This window comes from Halichoeres trimaculatus, unplaced genomic scaffold (assembly GCF_033239565.1).
Source record: "Halichoeres trimaculatus isolate MK-OKI-2021-1 unplaced genomic scaffold, fHalTri1.1 fHalTri1_scaffold_11, whole genome shotgun sequence".
Classification (NCBI taxonomy): Eukaryota; Metazoa; Chordata; class Actinopteri; order Labriformes; family Labridae; genus Halichoeres; species Halichoeres trimaculatus.
Window position 1 is genome coordinate 13,624,031 of NW_027437189.1, and position 21,666 is coordinate 13,645,696.

Genomic DNA, 21,666 nt, shown 5'->3' on the forward strand with positions numbered 1-21,666 from the left:
AAAATAAATCCTCATGATAAATGTGGACACCGTGTGTTTCTTTGTTTCACTTTTATGCTCTTTTATTATTGGAATTTTGTTTAATGGAAGAAAACAAATGGATTGTGTGGCAGACATCCCACTGTGGTCTTGTGATGAAACCATTTCATAAATCTCGTAAATAACATCAGAAAACATGGTTTAACAATAAAATAATTATGGCGTTAGACTCCCAATTCGAGGTCTTGTCTTGTCATGTCATCTCCAGGTGTTTAATGAGCAGCCGGGCTTGACTTCTCATCGACATGACGCCATAATTGAATGAATCTTCCGTGCATTATGCCAGCACAGATTTGTAGTCGTGCTTCCTGAGTGGCGAGTATTGATCGATGTGGACTGTGCTCACAGTTGTGGGTGTGTGCATGACGATGGGAGGTGCTGGAGCTCGAGCTCAGAGGGGTTCACAGCTGCGGATGCTGCGGATTACACTGTTGGATATTAAACAAGTACACACAGGTAATCTTCAAAGTGAATTACTTGGCAGAATTCATGAAAGTGTTTTGTTTAAATTATGTACAAAGGAAGTTGCATGACTTTGAATTAACATGTAAAGGGTAGTGTAATAGTTGTGTATTGTTCTTTAATAATGGTATTAAACTGTTGTACAAAATGTGTTTCATCCTCTTTTTGTATAAGATGACATCTCCTGTGAGCCCTGTTGATGAGGAGGACTGTATTGAGCTTGAGAAGACAGAGGACCATGTGTCAGATGGTATGTTGTTGTTTACTTCATATCTGATCCAGCTAAAAGCTGTGCTGACAAAGTTATTGTTAGCAACAACCAGAATAGAAGTGAGAAAGATGAAGAAAAGCTAAAGCGGTTCATTTATAGATGTGGTGCATGCCTAATGTAAGTGGGAGAGTGTATTTTCACACAGTATATATTTTCCTCAGGCAAGATTCAATTCAGGAGAGTAGATCCAAATAAAAGCTTGCAAATCAATAATCTCTCCTCCATTATACACTCCAAGTCTCACCTCCCCGACATTCTGCATGTTGATGGTGCTTTGAATAATTAACACGGCATCAGAGAGGATCTGAAAAAGTTGTCAGATAGAGACTGGATGCTGAAGCAGCAATTAATTTTTTTTCCATGTAAAACCATAAATCTGCTGTTTGCTCTCAAGAAAACACCCCCGAGCCAGGGATGGGCCCTCCATCCAGAAAGACGAGGGCTAAGTCTGTCAGCGGAATCCGCAGACTGAGCACCATCTCAGAGAAAGAACCGGAGAAGCTGGACACAGATCCCAGCTCCCATGATCCCTTAGGGGGCAGTGAGTGGGATGGATCCAGCTTCTCCACAAGTTCTGACAAGTTTCAGAACACCAGCAGTCATTTCTCTTCTGCTGAGTCCTATCAGCCCGACACGGCAGGTAAAATTTGACACATATGAAAAACAACACTTTAAGTACAGGGGCCTGGAGCTAAAGAGTTAATTATTGACAAGCTGATGGAAGTTTTATTGGTTTCCATGCAGATATGGCTGACTGGCTCCGATAAAAGGGTTCAGACAAGTGTAAAACTAAAGTAAATCTCTTTTTTGTTGCTTTTGTAGATGTTTTGAGTTTCTTGGAAGTATTTTCGTTATCAATTAAGGTGGTTTTGTGCCTCCTTTTGATTCTTTGATCCTCTTTGTAAGCTTTCTGTTGACCTAAGTGTCCCTTGAGTTTCTTTGTGTCTCCTTCTAGTCCTTTTGCATTTATTTGTAGTCCTTATGTGTCACTTTGTAGTCCTCATATGTTATTTTGTTGTCCTTTTGCATCTCTTTGTAGTCCTTATGAGTCACATTGTAGTATTTATCTGTCTTTTTGGTAGTTTTTTGTCTCTTTGTATCCCTTTTGCGAGTGTGTTTAGTCCTTATGTGTCTCTTTGTTGTTCTCATGTTTTACTTTATTTAAACCATTCTTTTACCTCACTTTGATGTTCTTACGTGTTTCTTCTTTGAGTATGTTTCATTGTGACCTCATAAGAAAAGTGTTTAGGCACGTTACCTGTATTATTAAAGTATTTAGCAGTCTTCCAGAGCTTATTCAGAAAATATTCTTTGGATGAGTTGGATAAGAAGTTAAACTTTCTCTCTTTTGACCTCATCATCTTTTTTTTCACTTGTCCATATCACATCTCACCAGATGACTGTGCAGCACTTCTTCTTGCCTGTCTGCACTGTCGTTTCCATGAGCTAATAATGGTCCTGATACCGGATACATGTGAGCGGGCTGTGAGCCGCTGTTTTCCCTCATACAAATACATCAAGGCCTCCAGTGAGCGAGACCAGCAGGAGAATGATTGCTGCACCTGTAAGCTGGATCTGGACTGTAACTTCTGCAGCTGCTGTCAAGACACAGCAGAACTCATTGAGCTGGCTATGGAGATCTCAGAGGTGTGCTACCGTTGACAAATCTCTCTCTGACTGGAGTTTGCTGGTTGGAAAGAAAAAACAACAAAAACCTTGAATTCTCCACAAACATTACATTGCATTTTTTTTTATCTGGCTCACATGCGTGTAATACATTTGCTGCTTTACAAAGGTTTTATTTTATGAAGGCCTCATGTTAAAATTCACATGATCTGTAGCTTGTGCTATTAAAGCAGATTAAGCATTGCCACTCTTTGGAACAGAGCAGATTTGGCTCTAATTACGTGTCAGATTTCTCATTTGTTTTAACCGCTGCACACCCAGCCCGGGCAAATCCAGACTCTCTGTCTCAGGGGGCAAAGAGGACATAAACGCAGAGAGGGGATGGTAATGTTTGATAAGAGCTGACCACCTTTTAATACTGGTATCCTTTACACCGCCGCTGTCACTCTCTCCAGTGGAACAGAATAGACCTGAGGTACTGAGAAGAAGCTGAGAGCATACTTTAACTGACAACAAACTGAGTTATACGGCAGTGATAGGAATTGCAGGGTGACTCATGATACAGCACGATTTGATATGTTTTGTGACTACATGGTACGATACCCTACAGGATACAAAAATAATATCAGATGGCTTGACAGGAATTTAAAACGATATGAATCAATGTATTATAAAACAATTACTTGATGTATTATGATAAGATACAATAAATTTTTTTACATACATACCTTGCAGGAAACCTCACATTAAACATATCAAATCCAAACTGTCTCACAGTGTTTTAGTCCCTGCGGGAGCAAGGCATGTACTACACCAGAAACCCCTCCACATTCTGTGTAATTCACTAATTCTTCTTTATATAGAATACTGTAAAGAAGTATAGAAATTGACTTACAAAACTTCACTTCAGCCACTTTTCATTCTTCAGAATAATTCAAAAGACTGTTTTTCAGGCACACACAAATTACTTTTTTTAAAAAACCCCAAACAATAACATTTTGTGACTTGGTGGAACACAAAACAGTGCATCTATTACGTAGTGAGTAGTAATCTGCTGCTGAAAAAATCTAATCTAAAGGTAAGATGTGTGGGTACAACATTGAAATGTTTTTGTTTCACTGTTAGTGGAGTCAAACTGAAACAGTCTGAGTGCAGAACTAAAACAAATTTCAAGCATTATTCTGTTTTAAGGTCCAGAGGCATGTTGATGAACAAATACCACAAGGTGCTTTCTTGTTAGTTGGATGAAAATTGCAGGGAATGGTAGAATAAATTGTGAAGACGGTAAAGGTATGATAGTATATTTTCTGTATGAGTGACACAATGTGAGTTCACTGTACATGTTCAAAAGTTATTGGTAAATATAAGACTTAGTAATGATTTTAGTTAGAAAGTATAGTAAAATTTAAGGGGGTGGGACCAGATAAGTTCATACTTCTCCCTATCCTTTTTGATCATATAAGCTAAGAGGCTCAAGAAATAAAAAATGTTTGAAGTTACTGTTGCTTTTTTCTTTTTTTTCTTTTTTGGTAACTTGTTAAAAAAAGTTGTAGCATACATGATCAAAATAAGATATCAGTGAATCAATGAATCAATATCACACCAAATAATAAGTCATCATTACTAGACACATTGTGATAGATTGGGACACCGTCCAATAATGGATTAATTACCCCTGATGATCATGTCAAAGTACAGTCGTTTTAGATTGTTAATAAACTGAAAGACACACATTTAAACTGAACAGTACAAAATGTTCCTGAAAGTCAAAAGTGTGGCATCAATGTCAGTGGTGCCACCTTGAGGTGACCTGAAGTAGTATCATGGTGAGTCATAATGGAAGGAAAGTCTTTTTTTTTTTTTTTTTTTTTTTTTTTTAATCAAAAAAATTATGTTTGACCCCAGTGATAAAATAGTTATAGTGGAGAGCTACGGACAGCAATCTACATTTCTGTATTTGTATTTTTTTCCCATCCCCAAGAGACAGAATGGTCTGGGTCAATCAAACAGAATGAGCTTCTGTAAAAACGGAATCATAAATCCAGAATTAAAACATATAATCTGATATTAATATATAAGTATATTCTAAAAGATGCTTTTTAGATTTAGGAGTTAGACTTAATTCTATAACATCTGTGGGCTTGTGTGTTTGATGTCATGAGAAGGCCATTACACACATTTTCCATCACATACCACAGCATAATTTCATACCAAGTGTTGCCTCATAAGGAGTTGGCCATAACACGTGTATATTGCCCACTAGATGGAGCTGTTAGGAGCAGACCAGCCTTCAGGACGCTTCTCCAATGGACAAGGGCGAACAAGCACAATAACATTTAATAAAATTGTCCTCTCAACAGTTTCCCCCCAGTGAATAAAAATACAGTTAAGACGCGTTTTCTTGGCCAAATACAGTTTTACACTTTTCCAGGATAAATCCTAGGGTGTATAAATATGTATGGCTCGTGAGACATTGAAGTTTGGGTTGGTTCTTGAGGGAAATGAAAATCAAAACATCAGGTTGTACTTGTGTGTGCATGAACAACTTTCAATACATTGAGTTTTACTTTAAGTCCTCTGGTAACAAGCAGTATAAAAATGTTACAGCTGATTTTAAAAACAAATTTCCTTCTATCTCCAGTTGACTGTATGTAGCTTATACATCGATGTTAAACTGGGTTTGAAAGTGGAACATAAGTTAGCATGAGCATTTTCAGATTTCATATTAAATCCTCAGAATTTTGAGGGAGGAAAAAAAACACAAGCTCCTCAAACATTCAAATAAAACTTTTAATATTTCTCACATGACAGTTCCACATTGAGTACCAACGAGTTCAAACTCACTAATCTGAAACCAGTGCGTACAGTAACTATTGCTACATTCATGTCATACAAAGTGTAACAATAAGAACAGTAGCGACATCAGCAGAGAACAATGTCTGTATGAACCACAGGAATGGCAGTGAGCAGAAAGAGACACTTCTTCAGTAGTGGTTGACCCATAATGTGATTGCTGATGTTTCTTCTAATTTGTCACATTTTAAACTTTGGAGAATCTATCTACTAGGTGTTGGTTCAGTCAGATGGCAGTTTACAGGCCTGTTTGTATTGCTATGTTAAGGCTCAGCATATGGGTCGCTATGCAGCTTCATGTTGCCTTTGAGATAAATTCTCAACTTAAAGCTCCTGTGAGGATTTTTGGGGTTTCTGTACTGAAACTACTACTGGTGCTTCCTTTGAACTACCAAATCAAACTTGATTGACAGCAGCGAGACTGATTATTCCTTTTTGAATTATTTGTAATGACTAAAACCTCCTGTGAGGGGTGGGTGCTAGTATAGCAGAGAACTTTAAAGTCTCTGTGTGACATTCTTTTTTTTGTTTGAAAATATGACTTTTATAAATATAGGATGAAATTATCAGAAAAGATCATTTGTTTTCTCCACAGGGGGCACCAATATCAACAAAACAGAAAGTTCCTCACAGGAGCTTTAAGTTCCACCTGAGCTCTTTCCAGGCTTTCAACCACATTTCACAGTCGTGTCCATGATACATCTGTCTGTTAATAAAGGCAGTTGAATGTAGTTGACAGTTCTTGAGATATTACAAGATCTTGATTTCATGTGTTAACTACTTCGTTTAAAAAGGAATGAGGTTCTGCAATGTTTGTAGTTTGTACATCCTGTTTGCCATCATGTTCCAGGTTCTGTTTGTAACTATAGTAGGGTAATAACTCTAAAAGAAGTGCATCGGCTATGCTGTTAAAAATAAAATGCTATTTATAGTGTTAAATAAACTAACTGTATCCGATTTTGGCAACAACACATTTTGGCAGTCATCACTTGGAGCTACATTCACGCTAGTCTAAAACGAATGCAAAATATTCAGTTCAACTTTGGAAACACTGCCTTCACAAAACGGCAACAATAAAAACAAAACGCACAGCTGTCCCAAAGTGTTCAGTGTCAAATGAAGGTGTGCGAAGTAAATAATCATGATTACACAAGTTAAATGACATGAGTGTTTCTACAAATTTTTGAATATCATTAAATAATAATCATAGTTTTCAAGAAGTTATCAAATAGTCTCAAAATTCAATGGTTAATCACTGACTTTAAATCTATTACCATCTCTGATTACATGTTACATTATGACTTATTTAACACTGAACACTTTGGGGTTCCTTAACAACAAATCCTTTCTTGTGGTTCTCGTGTCTAAGAGGCTTTCAGTGTTTTCTTGTTCTTACAAAAGACATTACCTCCGATTTTCTCATGTAACTTGGCACTCTTTAGTGTAACCATGAAGCACCAAACACTGTAATAACATCAACAAAATGTTGCATCATTGTCTAAAACTCCTCTTATACCACCAGAATAACAGAATAAACAACAGTAAGGCACTTAAATCACTCAACAAGGTTATTACTTTGACGTTTCAGTTACTACTTTGTTAGGAGATCACATTGTCTACAACTGTTGCATAGTTTAAAAAAAATGGAGGCTGTGCTTCAACAGGGCTCTCAATGTATGGCAGGTAGGTTTTAACAAAGGCATACATATGCAATGTGCTACAACTGCTGAAAACAAACTGCTGCGATATAACAACACCTGCACACTGGAGGAGTCTCTACTATCTCATATAAAAGTGTACGCATTTAAAGAGCCAGTACAGCAGTTAGTTAATGCTTTGATAAAAAAGGCGTACAAACCACGTTTTACAGAGGTCATTCCAGTGTTTGACAACGTCATGCATTTCATACAAAAGCAGTCTCCTTATACTCCTTGGCAATACAAATGTTCACATAATGAAAAAAAGCATATTGAATGTGAAATGTCACCACAGTGTTGTAAAAAAAAACAATAATTTAGGAAATGGATGGACAAGTATAAAAACCGAGCACTTGTTTCAACTCATGGCTGAAGTGTTACACTGTGTGGAGCAGTTCTGTTCAGTCCGATTACTCCAGACAACAATACAATAAAAAAGTGAAGTGATTCATCTTTTTGAATCAATCAGATTAGAGAAAGATTTAAAGGATTATGTAACAATCAGGTCTATCAAGTACGATAAGCTTTGTGTGCATGTGTCGGGGCTACAGCAGGCTTTCTAACTTTGATTTGAGCCTAGATTTTCATAGTTTCAAGACTTAAATATATATACAAAAGAATCTTTTTTTTTTATTCTTTGCAAGATTTCAGTGTTTTTGTGTTTTTTTGCAGTATAAAATCTCTATTTGTGTATGTCAAGTGTTACTTTTTGCTCTGAAAAAAAGACTTCCTTAAAAGATACATTTGAGAGTCATATTGTTATGTGCTATCATAATCCCACTAGTCTCCTTTAAAAGCCTTATCATAAATTAAACTTTTTTTCTGGGGAATGTTACATAACAAGCTGTTTTTGAAGAAACATAAATTAGATTAAACCTACAAGTGATTTTTTTTTGTCTGCCAGGGAGGAAATTTCAACTGGAAGACTGACAGAGATGCAGCTAACAGCCAAAACATGTGCATAGCAAAAGAAAATGGATGTATATACATCTTCATAAGGCATCAACACATTCAAGTTTAATCTAAGACACGGGGAGTGTAAAGCACTAAAGTAATAAATAGATTTATTTTCTTCTTCTATTATTGCTAGTGATTTAAAAAGCAGTGTTCATTTCACCATTAAATATCTACACATCTGACCATGATTTATAACTTCCCTAGATTCTTTGGAATCAGTAGAATTAAGCAAAATCTAGCCTCTATCCAAAGATAAATGCATACCTTTCCAAATATAAAAAACTTCTATGTTTGTATCTCATTGTCATCAAAGTACTGATTAAAGCAAAATTACTTCATAACAAGTCCTTCAAATCAAGGGCAAGGGCTTCAAAAAGCAGATATATTATAAAAACTAACAAACAAAAACACAAACAGAAGATTCAACACATGTAAACAAAAGTGGGAGAGAAAACAACCAAACAAAAAACAACCAAACAAACAAAAAACATTAAAAACAAACAACAAGAAACCTTCCAGCCGGGAGTGTGTTAGCTGCTGACAGAAACAGCAGGATTGAGGGGTTGCAGATTCAGGCGAGCTGTCTTCCAGCAGGGGGTGCTAACAGCCCTGCTCATTCTCATCCATGCTTACACTGCTCTTGCGACTGCTGTCCTTGGAGGCGTCCGGGGATACGGACGAGAGCAAAGGGTCCCCCCCTCTCACAGGGGATAAGGTGTCTTCCATGAGGATGTCGTTGAGTTTGGAGCCTGGCTTGCCATGGACGCTGTAGTGACCCTCAGGGAAGTTAGAGTGGCCCTCGTTTAGGTCAAGGGTGCCGGGTGGTTCTGGGGTGCAGGCCTGGTGGTGTTGGTGATGAGGGTGGAGCGTGTACAGGTCCTGGTGACAGTCCTCCAGAGCGGTCTCCTGCTTAATGGTCCGGGCCCCGAGTTCAGCTGAGCAGAGGGCTGAAGAGGCGATGGCGAGACCGTGAGCCCGTGCTTGCATCTCTAACTCCTGCAAAACCACATACACACCAACATGTTACCCATACTGCCTCAGCATCAGGTATGGGACAAGCTAACATAAAGCAAAGTAATGAATGAAAACAAACAATAACAGTGCATTTCAAACAAAAGGGTGTATAGTTAGTTTAAGCAACAAAATGTCATGTTGTACTTGTATACTTGTACAGATCTAGTAATGTACTCCATTTTCTTTTGCCATATGCACCAGAAAGGTTAAGGATACTGGTCGATACTCAATTTCTGGTATGAGACGCAGTATTGTCAGAGTTCACTCAAGGTGAGTGGTTATAACTTCATCTTTCATTTTGAATTTTCTGCCGATGTTTATTCCCTCACATTATCCAAAAAATTAAAATTCTGAGTTTTTTTTCCCCCACAACAATAACTGTAAAAAAAACCCACAATCTGTTCTATCCATCAGTCTGAGCTGAGAAGACTTACACAGGTCCTAACGCTTCTCATCTTGGCCATAAATAATTGTGAACAGTTGCCTAACTTGCCCATCAAAAAGGGGTTCTGCATGTTGATGTTTTAGAGTGCTGTAAACTATAATGTCATGTCTAGCTTGCACACATTTGGGAAAGAATAATTGTAAACATTTATTTTTTCAGTGAGAACACTTGCATGGGCTCAACTCTTGTGAACAGTTAAGGTACCACATGAGGGTAAGTAATGACCTGTTAGTAAACTTTTTGGTTGTTTGAATATTGCACTTTCCATTCTTTTTCAAACTAATGTGGTTAAAAGGTTATTGCCATCAGAAACTTCTGTCATGTAAAGTTTTAAGAAGTAAAACCAAATACATCTTCTTTGACATGATCATACATTGATACTAAAGAACATCAAAGCCAAGACAACAATTTCCAGACTCATAAAATGGGACCATGAAAAAAGGAAATGAAAAGTTTGGGTGAGGTAGGGTTAAAAAGGAACTACTTCTGTTTTCCATAAGTTTTTTTTTAATCTTAATTAATATCTTTAATATAATCTTAATAAATAAAGTTGTAAAAATGAAAGGTTTACCTGTATCCTCAGCATCAGGTGTCGATTGGCGTGCTCCAGCTTCTTCTGGCGACTCTCCAGCTCCTTGGTCCTCAGCTGTTCCCTCTGCAGCTTCCTGATGTAGTCCACTGAGGCCTTCAGGATGGTGCCTTTGTTCCATCGCATGTCCCTAAAAATCAAAGAGGAGAGTGTTGTTTTTCAACATTTTTTTTAATCATACAGCTATAAGAATTAAACCAGACAGAAAATATTAGACAGTTATTTTTTTAGACTCAAGCTGTAAAGCTGAGGCTGTAAAGTGCCTCTCACTGACATTCAGCTCTGTACGAGATAGAGGAGATTCATGAGGATGTCAGAGAGGTCAGCAACAGATACAGGTCTGGGCTTTGCAGGACTGAATGCTGCCTCGGACTCAGAGATCACAAGCAGTCATAAGGATGACCCCAAACATTCTGAAGAACTAAAGGTTGCAGTGGAAGTTGCCCGGAGGGGAGAATCTATTTTTAACCAGCCAAAATGTTACAGACCAAATGTCTTCGTTGTCTCTGGCTAAGACTTCGGTCAGTTGCCTGAAGGACACAGAATTTTTTTTTTCCAGGATTATGAGATGGTTCCCATGAATAGTTCTATATAACTCTAGAAATTCAAACCAGAATGAAGAACATGTAAAGCCAGTGAGTGAATGTATGTCTCACTTATAGAATGAATGATGTGAAGTCGATATGGCTGTAGAATATTAGGCCCTCTCAGCTACTGTGTATGTGTGTGTGTGTGTGTGTGTGTGTGTGTGTGTGTGTGTGTGTGTGAGTAAGTAGCGTGTGTGTGGGTGGAGATCCCAGCTGGGGTTTAGCATAACATCCCCGGGTGAGAAGACAAAACAAAAGAGGGGATGCTGGGATCTTCCCAGAACCGCAGGCAGGCCAAAGGTCACAGAGTCAATTGGGTTAATTTAGCCTCAAAGTGTGTGGATCAGTATACTCATTAGTCATCATCATCATAGTCGTTGTTACATTTGTCCACTAATTTTAGAAGACATCTATATCTTCTCTGTATGTTGACTTCTAAGCTCATGTCAAAATCATCGTGAATAAAAATGATCCCACTTTTTCAAATCATATATTGTTATATTTATTTTTACAGTCCTTCAAAAACAATGCTTGCATGAAGGAAATGAGGGGTTGAAACATTTTACGAGGATCAACTGAAGCCAAAAGGAAGATTTAATGTGCGATACTCAAATCTCAGATGAATCATCTTCCACATTCCCTTTGTGCGTTTCCACTGACAGTGACTCCATCATTGTTCAGAAACACAAAAACATGGTTCAACGCAATTAAAGACTGCATCTGTGGAGGATGTTGTCTTGATTTCCCTGATTTAGACTGCTGCAACCTCAAATTAGCTTCAGCTGAACTTTAGGACACAGTTTTTGCGCAGAGCTCAATCTGTGTTTCATAGTTAAATCAAATTAGTGAAGGGTGTCTTTCAAGCACCCATTTTAATGCCGTTTCCAAATAAATGAAAGTCATAAAAATTACTCACGGGTCGTTTGATTTTGGAATCAAAGTGCCCAACTCCTTGATTCTGTCGTTAATGTTGAACCGTCGTCTTCTTTCAACTACAGAGAAAAGAAACACAATACAATCAGAGATATGCTTCATTAAAAGATAGAAGTCATGAAAACACACATGCCAACCATAAACATATGTAATTTAAATTCAGTTAAAACTTACTGAGATTATGGTTATCCTTCTTCTGCCGCTCCTTTGCCATAGCTCTGACCTCTGCTTCTGAAAGAAACATTTAGATCAATCCACTTTATCTAATAAAAGAACGCCAGTGTGGAAACATGTGCAACAAGCTAACCACACGTACCCACTGGGAAGCCTTCAGGCCTTTGATAGTTGTCAAATTTGCCACAGGATCCAGACTTATCCAGCATATGCATGATGGCCGGGGACTGTGACACTATGTGATGAAGAATTGAAATGATGAAGAATCACAGGAGAATAGAGCTTCACAAGCATTTTATGGTGTTTCACGTTCAAATATCTAAGTTTCTTTGTCACTTACCGGAGTATTCCCTTTTGATGTTGGGCAGATTGGCAGGGCAGGAGTTGCTGATGGGCAGACCTTGCTGGGACATTCCCTGGTTACCGTACATGTCCATGAGGTTGGCAGGAACAGCAATCTGGAGACACACGGCACAGACGTTGAGCAACAATTGCAGTATAGGGAGTGTGTTGGCATAAAAATGCCTAAAATACTGTAAAATGTATTTAAGAAGTTAAAACATTCTGTTAAAGGATCAGTCCAACATTTAAAGGATTTGATCTTGCTGAGAATTCAATGTGTTGATAATTGTTTTAACGCCAGCTAACATTTTGCTTAGAAAAACCATAAATTATCTGTTAAATCCACAATGAAACACAACAGGTAAAATCAGTGCCTTTAAGACAGGTAACAAGTTAAACTCATTCTTGGTCTTGTGCAGTGACTTCTTTGAGTATTTCAAACCACTTCTTTTAGTTTGAAACCAGCCGAGAAAAGCCTACTTTAACTTTAGTTTCCTACAGCAACTTTGCTAACAGCAGAGGCAAAGCATAAGGTTAACATTTCATCTTTACAACTGTATCATCCAAAAGTGAATTTGGATGTTTTTTTCTCTCAACACACATAAAAACACTCTTGTGTGGTGACCTTTGAAACAGAGCGGCTCTTTGTCTGTTAGTAGGCTTCGTGTTGAGAACGGTTTAACAAAAATACGAACACACACCGTGTTTGCCATCTGAAGTCCTGGGTCCATCAGGCCGAGGATGTCATCACTGTAACTGGACTCCAGACTAATAATGTCGTCAATGACATCATCCATCTACAAGAAAGAGAAAGAGGTTAAAGAAGAACTGCTAAGTATGCTAACAGGAGGAACAATCACTAAAAGTAACAACATGTGTGGTGAGGAGCTCACCTCTTTCTCGCAGTTAGAGTTCAGGGTCAGTAAGGCCATAGGGCTGTTGGGGGCGCTGTTGCCCGGCCCTGGCGGCATGCCCCCGTGGTCAGAGGACTGGTTGGGGCAGGGCAAGCTCAATGCCTGGGAGCCAAGCTTTCCTAGGTACCTCTTCACCTGCTGCTGCTGTGAGCGCTGGATGTGGTACTTGGTCGGGTTCTCCAGGTGAGTCTGGACCTTTGGGCGCAAAAAGACAAGAGGAAGAAGAAAAACAGCACATGAGTTTATAAAAAGTGTTGATGATGTGAAGATAAATCACACTTGTATGCATCCCAGTCAATGCTGCGAATGAAAATTCTGAGAAAGAGAAGTTCATTTTAAAAATCCCACTTTCACCGCAGCTGCAGTGCTCCTGTTGGTACAGTTTAGGATTTTTGAGCTTTTATTAGATAAAAAGACTCTAAATATACCTCAAAGTCTTGCCTGTCCTCAGTATTGCAAAGTTGTGACTTTAATATTAAAATAAACTCGGCAGAGATTTCAAAGCCTTCAATGCATTATGCATTTTTTTGACGCTGTCAGGAGTTGTTATCTCAGAGGGTCTCAACGGGAAAAACATTTCTACTTTCTGCTTTTCTACACTAGCAACTCTCATCTTTTAAGGAAGAAAATTAACATTCACAACCATATCTTTGCACTCTTTGGTTACGGATACATTTCATTGCTGCAGATAATTAATCCTTCACAGAGCACTAATGATGCAGAGAAGCATCTGCAGACAAATGAAGTTCATAAACACAGTGAAAAATGTACAAAACAGAGCAGAACGGCTGGCTCCCAGCACATATTTGGACTCTTTTGATCCATGCTTTTGTATCTTGAGTAGCATCCCTCGGTAGGTAAAATTAAAGACTGCAACATTGATTGCAGATGCATGAAACTCTAGTTAATGACAGAAGTTTGGCTATAAAAGAGTAGATTAGGTGGAATTAAATAACATGCTCTCATTTTTACATGCATGATTAAAATAAAACATTGTTCTTTCTTAAAGAGATAGCGTTGATTCTTGACATACCTCATAATGGTGATATCCAAGCATCTCAAGCATCATTAATAGTAAGAGACTTTCCCCAGTTCAAAAGAAACTATTCTAAACAGCTATCTAGTCTAAGCAGAGCAGTCGCTGCTTCCCTCTTGGTTGCAGCAGGAGACTGAGCCTGCTAGTATGAGGACAGACACATCCTGGCTCATCTTTTAAAAGGCAAGAAAAAGTCATTAGTTATGCATGTCAGGGAATCTCAGCCAAGCACAATGAGCTTCTTCAGATTTGTGTTGTTTTATGTAAAATCTGAATTTATTCCTTTATGGTGTATCACTTGATGTCAGGATGTGGGCCTAACACTAAGTGCCTTTGTTTGGCAGGGCCACCCCTTTTCCTAAAACCTGCCTGGGGCTATCTGTTAGCTGCATCCTCTGTTTTAACCCTGTCCACACTAGGTGTGTGTTCTCAGTGCAACACTGCACATTAAACAGTGATAATGCTTTGGAAACATAACTTCATGCTCATAACGCCCTCTAAATTGACTTGAATAAAGTCTTTTGTATTGTTATTTGTCTGCAGGTTGTGTCTCTAAATGACATTGCTAACCGACAAAAACAAGCACTCTATGTCTTAAAATCGATGAATAACTTCATTTTTTTTTCAACTTGATGTATTTGTTCTGCCTAAGCTCAGAGGATTTAGCTTCATTAACAGTGCTGAGGAGGTCACCAGCAGCAGACCAACGCTAAGCTACCTCGAAATTTGCTCTGCTTCTGTGAAAAGTGCTTAAGTCTGTGCGCTGCAGCAGACAGTCCGCTGAAAGGCTCTGTGCATGAAATGTTCAACTCACAACAGCAACTTTGAAACGACTGGGGCTTCAGAAAAAGAAAAAGAAAAAGAAGACTTTTATTGCTTCCAATCAGGGATATGTACTGATTGCTAAAAAAAACATGGAAATTAAAAATTAGCATAGTTTGACAAATCAAAATTCTGCAAAGTGACTTTTGGAGGTGTGTAATCCACTTTTCACTTTTCACACCCCCATGAGAATTCACACTTTTGAGCAATTTCACTACTGGTCACATCAGGCTGAAGAAATGTCCTTCCATGACTGCTATATTTCCTTCCTTGCAGCAGAACAGAAACTCATTCACAGTTCTCGGTCCATGCTCACAGACAGAATCATTGTTCTGCAGGAGATGCTCATGTGAGAGCAACATTAACAGATACATCCCTCAGGTATGCCTGAGATCACCTGAGGCCATAAATCGTCATTACTGAACCGTAAAGCTGACGCCACTGAGGGGGGTCAAAGCATACAGCTAGCAAGTCAATGCCGCTTTGTGTTTAAGTATAAAACAATCAGTTGTCAGTGCTAGTCACTCACAGAATCCTCTGGTTTCCACTTTATTTTTCTGATGCTCTTAAACTCGTGTAATTTAAAAACTGATCATTTCCACTCTTATCAGATCATCAGCCCCCAACAGCTCACAGGCAGAACTTTCACCAAAGCTCCCCAAATTTAATGCTTCATACGTAATAGACCACAGTGACGCTGGTCCTGAAAATAGACTGAATGCGTGTAAAGGGCAGCAGAGTATTTAGAAACCTAATCCTGAAGGAAATACTTGAGCCACAAATAAGCAATCCAATTATTATGTTGTTATTGTGTTGAAATGGGTAAACAACCGTGAATGCTTCTTAACTGTTTCATTAATCAACTGAACTGCAACTAATTTTAGCTTGAGTTTAACACAGAGAGTCCTATAAATCTCATTAAGTACCCTCATTAACTCAGTTCTAAAATACCCTTTTATATCCTTTTATTTTATAGTCTGAGGTCTGCTAAAGATTTTTTTTTTTGAGTAAAAGTCCAAAACATACAGGTATTTGTATTAACATATAAGAGAAAAAGCCGCCTATTCTATTTAACACTTAACTCCCCAATAATACATTTTCATGACAATCAAAATATTTTTAAATCAATTATCAAATGGTTGATTTCTCTTCTAATTAGGAAAGAGGAAACATCTCTGTAGAAATCTGTCTTCAATGCCCAAAACTTGACCATTTTGGATGTGTTTCTAATAAATATATTTGCATCATATTGAATAATCCAGATGTTTAATGTAAGTTAAATAAAATGTAACCAATTTTTTATCAAATCAGCACATTTGGAGTTGTAAAGTGTGTTTGATCTGGAAGTTCAAATTGAATATAAAGAATAAAAAAGCCACTAGAATGCTCTTATTGGGATTTCACTGAGGGTAGGTATGTTGCTTTCAAAGTCAAAATAATGTTTTACTTTCTTGTTCAGTTGTTGTGAAAATATAAACCTCTACAATGTGTAAATAGAAAATAGTCAGTCTTCTGTGTCTCATCTGGTTGACTCCTGGCATCGTCCCCTCTGACCTCGGGGATTACAGAGTGTGCTGTCCTTGCCTTTGTGGGAACTATCTTCATCTTGGTACAGCTGCTTTTTAACGAGCATGACCAGAGCTGTCTCTCACTTTGTTAACAAAGCCTGAAGGTCGGGTTTATAAAACATGCAGGACAGAAACATCAGTGAGTCATGCAGTGGCAGTTTAACAGTTTAAGGTAAAATACGGTGCTTAACAACTTTATTTCAAACTGATTTTATGTTTTTATACCTGAACTTAAGCCAGGAAACTGGAACTTTCCAAGAGAACAGAAATTTACTTCCAAATAACATACAACTACCAAAAGACAATTTTCTGTTGGGGAACACAAGTAAGTAATAGTAATGTTTCAATTAGAGAATTATAATGAGATTTACTTTTTTCTGCTTCTTTTGTAAAACAGTGCATATGAAGATTCATGGATGATAACAAAAACTATATTCTAGCATTACACATTTAATTATTATTAAAGAGATTGCGCATCTTTGTGGATTAATTATTATAGAAACATAAAAAGTGTTTTGGAAGTCACCTCTATACTGTCAATTTAGAGCAGTTGTGTCAAATACCATACACTAGTTGAGGGTCTGAATTTGTCAAACACTGTACCTAGGCCGAAGGGATGTTTTAAAGTCTTGTTTCAGGATATTTCATTTTTCATTGAGGCTTTTTATTCATAAAAGCAAATATTAATTTATTCTCAAAAAAAATCTTAGAGGCTCCACTCAAGTCAGCTTCATGATTCACTTGTAAGGTTTTTATTTAAAATTAAGAAAATCAAAGGGTCAAGTTTGAGTTTTGTCAAATACTCTTCACAGCTTTTGTGAAACAGCAGCTGTGAAAGGATGAGCTATTCATTTCTAATTAAGTTTAAAAGAAGACCTGGGAAGGATTAGAGTAAGTCAGTTCATGTGTACAATACTTTTATTTAATGGTTTTGAGTATATTTGGTGATATTATCATTTCTATGCTTGGGCTTAGTTCTGAACATCTTCATTTTCGTGTACCTAGAAAAAGTTGCACATTTGTACAGGCTGAACCAAAGCATCTTTAATATCTTCTAAAAATCTGCAAAAACAAATTCCCTTTTTCCTTTTTTTGTGAACTCTCTCCCTCTGTGAACTTTTGATGTACCTTTTGTACTCTCTGATGTTCCAGACCACCAGATGGGAAACAACTGAGTGCATGCATACCTGCATACATGCACTCATATACCCTGCATACATGTGTTCTCCTCTGTTGTGAACCTGCACATACACTGTGGTGAAAGCTGTCACTGTCTAAAAATAGAAACAAAGGATTACTGCAGGAACTTCATACAACTGTCTACCTCGGGATGGAAACAAAGAGGTCATGAAGGGCATTTTGAGGCAAAGAAAAAAAAGGGTCAGGTATCTGTCTGTAACTGTCTTGTTTAGAAACTGCAATTATCTGTAAATGCAAGTTTTTTTTTGACCAAAACTTCTCACAGTTTGACCTCATAAACTGTGGGGAGTAACTGCTTTTTAAAAACTACACTCAGTAACGTTGTGTTTTGGTTGAGAAGAGCAATCTGAAGAGGTCAGTCAAGGCCTTTGGAAACTGTAAACGAGAAGAGATATTTAACAATTTCAAATCTAGTCTCATAAATTGGAGCAATTAATTGATTGTACAGGCCAACATTAGAACAGCTGAATAAGTGATAACAAAAGTTGTTGGTTTAAGCTATAACTGCATAAATCTTTGTAGGGGGAGGTTTTCTGTTAGCTGATTTCACCTAATGTGTTTAATGTGTGTTTTGAAATTGCGGCCCTGAAATCAGTCTAATTGTTCCATTAATTGGCAGATTAGAAAATCCTTGACGCATTACACCAGCTGCAATCTTTGAGTTTTGTATTTACATTAAAATGAGAACCCATACTTTTTAAGATAGTTTATGTCCTCAGGGATTTCTGAAATTATCACACATAATTAGATGATCTCATTGCTCCGAGTTCATTGGAGGACCTCAGGGGCTGCAGGCGTCAGGGTGGAACGTCTCGGCCTTGTCAGTACATACTGAAGCTTTTGTTGTGATGAGCAGATCTGAGGGTAGAAAAGTCTCTGTTTTTAAAGAGCTGGAGCAGTGAAACAGATTCCTTTTCATGGTGAGTACACAGAGTGTAGACACATTAACAGACACAGGGCTCATACAGGGTCTTTATCACCATAACATATGTAGAAGGAGTCTAAACATGGTGGTCATTAATCTATAAGTGTCTTCTGTGATGCACATACACTGTATTTAAAATGTTTAACAATAAATTATTCAGACATCTTGGACTTGACCTTTACTCCAACCAACTTCACTTCATGTCCTCTTTCTAAAATACACTGTTTGGAAATGTGACATCGACTGCCAACACACAGCATCTGCACCCACAGCAAACAACACATCTTCTTGTTTAGCCATTAATTTTTTTAGCCATCAACAGCCCCACAGGCATTGGCAACATAACCCCCAAAGAGTCAGAAACCGCACAAAGCTTCCTGCTGTACTTGGAGGAGACACATTGGTATTTATTTTTTACTTGCGTGCTATATGCATTCCATGACGGTCCAGCCAGGATACATTAAACAAGAATGCCCTCATTTGCGACGCAGACTGGAAGAATAGGCCACTTTGTCTCACAGTTAAGCTGCTAACGTGTTCCTTGGAGGCCATAGACCACAACTGTGATGCTAATGTGAGGAGCTACTTCAGAGCTACCTGCGGACTTCTCCACCTGACTCATTGTCACACTATTATGCAAAGGCACAGCTAATTACCAGTGCAAAACAAACCTTTGATTCGTCAATTAGTCATGCTGTGCTAGAATTAGCATAAAAGCTATGAGTTCACAGGTTCAGATGTGTTAAAAAAGCTAAAAATTATAAATAGTAGTACATGATACAACAGTAGCTACATGACTTATATTCTTTTGTATAACTTAAACCTGTATCATTATTTTTGTTTTTTATTTATTTCAACTTTAATATTCTTATTTTTTTATGCTTTGACTTATTTATATATTTTATTTATCATTTATTTTATTTTTTTTATTATCTTGCTTTTGTTGGTCATTAGTCTCAGATTTAAAAAAATCCAATTTTGATTTTTTGTGTCGTAAGTCCTTCCATAATGTTTTAATTTCTATTTGTTTCTTGTTTAACAATCTCTAAAAAGCACTTAAAACTGCACTTGATTTGTACAAAAGGTATTATGTAAATAAACCTATAATAATTGGTTGATGGGGGAAGAGAGCCCATTTAGGGTTTAATTCATTTGTATTTATTAAAGCTCCTGTGAGGATTTACGGCTGGTTATAAAATACACTGAATTTAATACCAATGACTTAATAATCTATAGTAACAAATAAAACCTTTAGAAAAGAAGTGCTTTGAGTGAAAGTACAGGATTTTAATATGTCTGTCACCCCTGCTTTGGGGTAGGTGTCGGATAAAGTAATGAACAGATACCAAAAATCCTTGGAGTTACATATTATGTGTTAAAAAAAGAAGAGTAACATTTTTTTCTTAAAAGCTACAGAAGAACTTATAAATGTACAAGTTAGCATGACAAGAAATAAACTTAGGTTGTCCACAGGGGTGTGCCAAATCAGCTCAAACCAAAGTAACTCACAGGGGTTTTTAAAAACATCAATTCCGTGATATTAGCTGTATGCTTTCGTCTGGCAGAGATTTTGCTTCATCTCATCACATTGGTGTTGGGTTTTATTTCCATTTCTAACTTTTCATTCTATTTTTTGTTTGTTTGGTGTTTTCAACTTTAATTTTTAAAATTTCATTTTCTGTTTACATACACTAAAATCACTGATTTATCATTCAGTCAGGACTGTAGTTGTGTTTTTGGTTTTCAGAAAATTAAAAATGTATACACCAACTTCTCAGCAACAGATGTATTTCTCAAAAATTACAAAACCTTAAGCAAAAGCTTTTTATATTCCAAGACATTAAACATGTCCATTTTGATCAGATGTCTCATTGCATTAATATAAAAATCTTTGCATAGTTTCTGATGCATACCGGTCACGAGCTTCACTTATTGTATAATCCAAAAGAATTGTACAATTTGTACTTTGGGGTTTGACGGGTACTTTGTTCTTTTCATGGTAGCAGAAATCCTCTGGAAAAAAAATCTAGAAATAATTTTTTTAACCCTTTTAGGAAGTTATGCTACACAAATTTCAAAGCTGTGTTTTTTTTTCTCTTAAATATGCTGTGGAATGAAAGCAGTGGGAGCTAATTACGAGCATTCTTCACTGAATTAGCGTTTGGTGTGTGGTAAGGCTGTGCTCGCCTTTGTCTTGATCCCTAAACTGATCCCTTACTTATTCCCCAGAAGGTCAGAGGTCACTTGGTTAATTAAGGGTCCAATCAGTCTTTAGATAAACTCATCTGAGCTTAATGTTTGCACTTTTTGAGGTCCAGCAGCTCTGCCTGGTACCCCTGAGCTGTATGTGGACTGTGCTAATCTACCCACAGACAGGGGAGCAGGTTAACCCAGCTCAACAGCGCCAAGCTTGAACGGCCTTTTCATTTGAGGGCTTCAGTCAATGAAGAATGTCTGTAAGCTCTGGCCAAAGCAGAGAAATTACTCTAACTTGATGTATTGTACGCAGGCTGAGGGTTTGGGGTGGGGGCATCCTAAACCTCTCAAAGAGCTGCAGATTATGGGGAGTAAGTAATGTTTATGCTGCTTGAGGAGGGAAGTGTTTTCAATGGATATACTGTATTTGTCCTGCACTGCTGCTGGCCCATGCCACACACATCCAGAGTGCTGAAAGTGTGGCTGAGCAAGCAGCCATGAAAGCTCTGAATGTATTGTTGATGGATTTGGTTAAACAGAGATTATTCAACAGCTCCCAGAAATCATTTCTTTATAGTGAACCTAATGTGACGGGAAATGATCAAAGCGTAAGAGCAAAGGGCCTGAAGAATGATCTCCAGCAAACACACAACCTCAATAGCATATGTTCAATCTTTTTTTTGCTGTATATAACAAACTATGTTTACAAAACTTTCTTATAAAAGCAATAATTATGTGAAAAATATTCATTTAATTTAGTATTAAAAAAAACACATTTTTTGGGCACCAAAGTATACCAAAGTAAAAGACCAACAATATTCAGTTAAACATTTGTACAAAGCTTCTCCAAAGTGTCCCAAATTCTTAAAAAATCTTAAACCAAAATAATTAGCTACACCAAAAGCTTCTTATTCAAACACCCAGACAACTGCTCACACGCACACATGTCACAGTGAAAAACTTATGCATTTCCATCAACTTTAAATAATATAAATAGCAATTTTCCAAGAAAAAAA

At 37.5% G+C, this 21,666-nt stretch overlaps 1 protein-coding gene across 8 annotated transcripts in view; it reads right to left on the reverse strand.

Annotated features, from left to right (window-relative positions):
• Positions 1–5,210: 5,210 nt before the first annotated feature.
• The window catches only part of LOC141799312 (microphthalmia-associated transcription factor-like), a 37,118-nt gene continuing 20,662 nt past the window's right edge, over positions 5,211–21,666 (reverse strand). For 3 of the 8 annotated variants that reach the window (XM_074681519.1, XM_074681518.1, XM_074681523.1), the window contains exons 3-10: positions 12,883–13,098; positions 12,691–12,786; positions 11,988–12,105; positions 11,790–11,882; positions 11,648–11,704; positions 11,457–11,532; positions 9,936–10,083; positions 5,211–8,901 (exon numbers count right to left, since the gene is read on the reverse strand). In XM_074681519.1, coding sequence (XP_074537620.1) covers positions 8,506–8,901; positions 9,936–10,083; positions 11,457–11,532; positions 11,648–11,704; positions 11,790–11,882; positions 11,988–12,105; positions 12,691–12,786; positions 12,883–13,098 — 1,200 coding nt within the window. In that variant the 3' untranslated portion in view covers positions 5,211–8,505. Of the gene's footprint in view, positions 8,902–9,935; positions 10,084–11,456; positions 11,533–11,647; positions 11,705–11,789; positions 11,883–11,987; positions 12,106–12,690; positions 12,787–12,882; positions 13,099–13,936; positions 14,039–21,666 lie in introns of those variants that run through there. The other 5 variants (XM_074681522.1, XM_074681520.1, XM_074681525.1 and 2 more) reach the window with 4 other exon arrangements.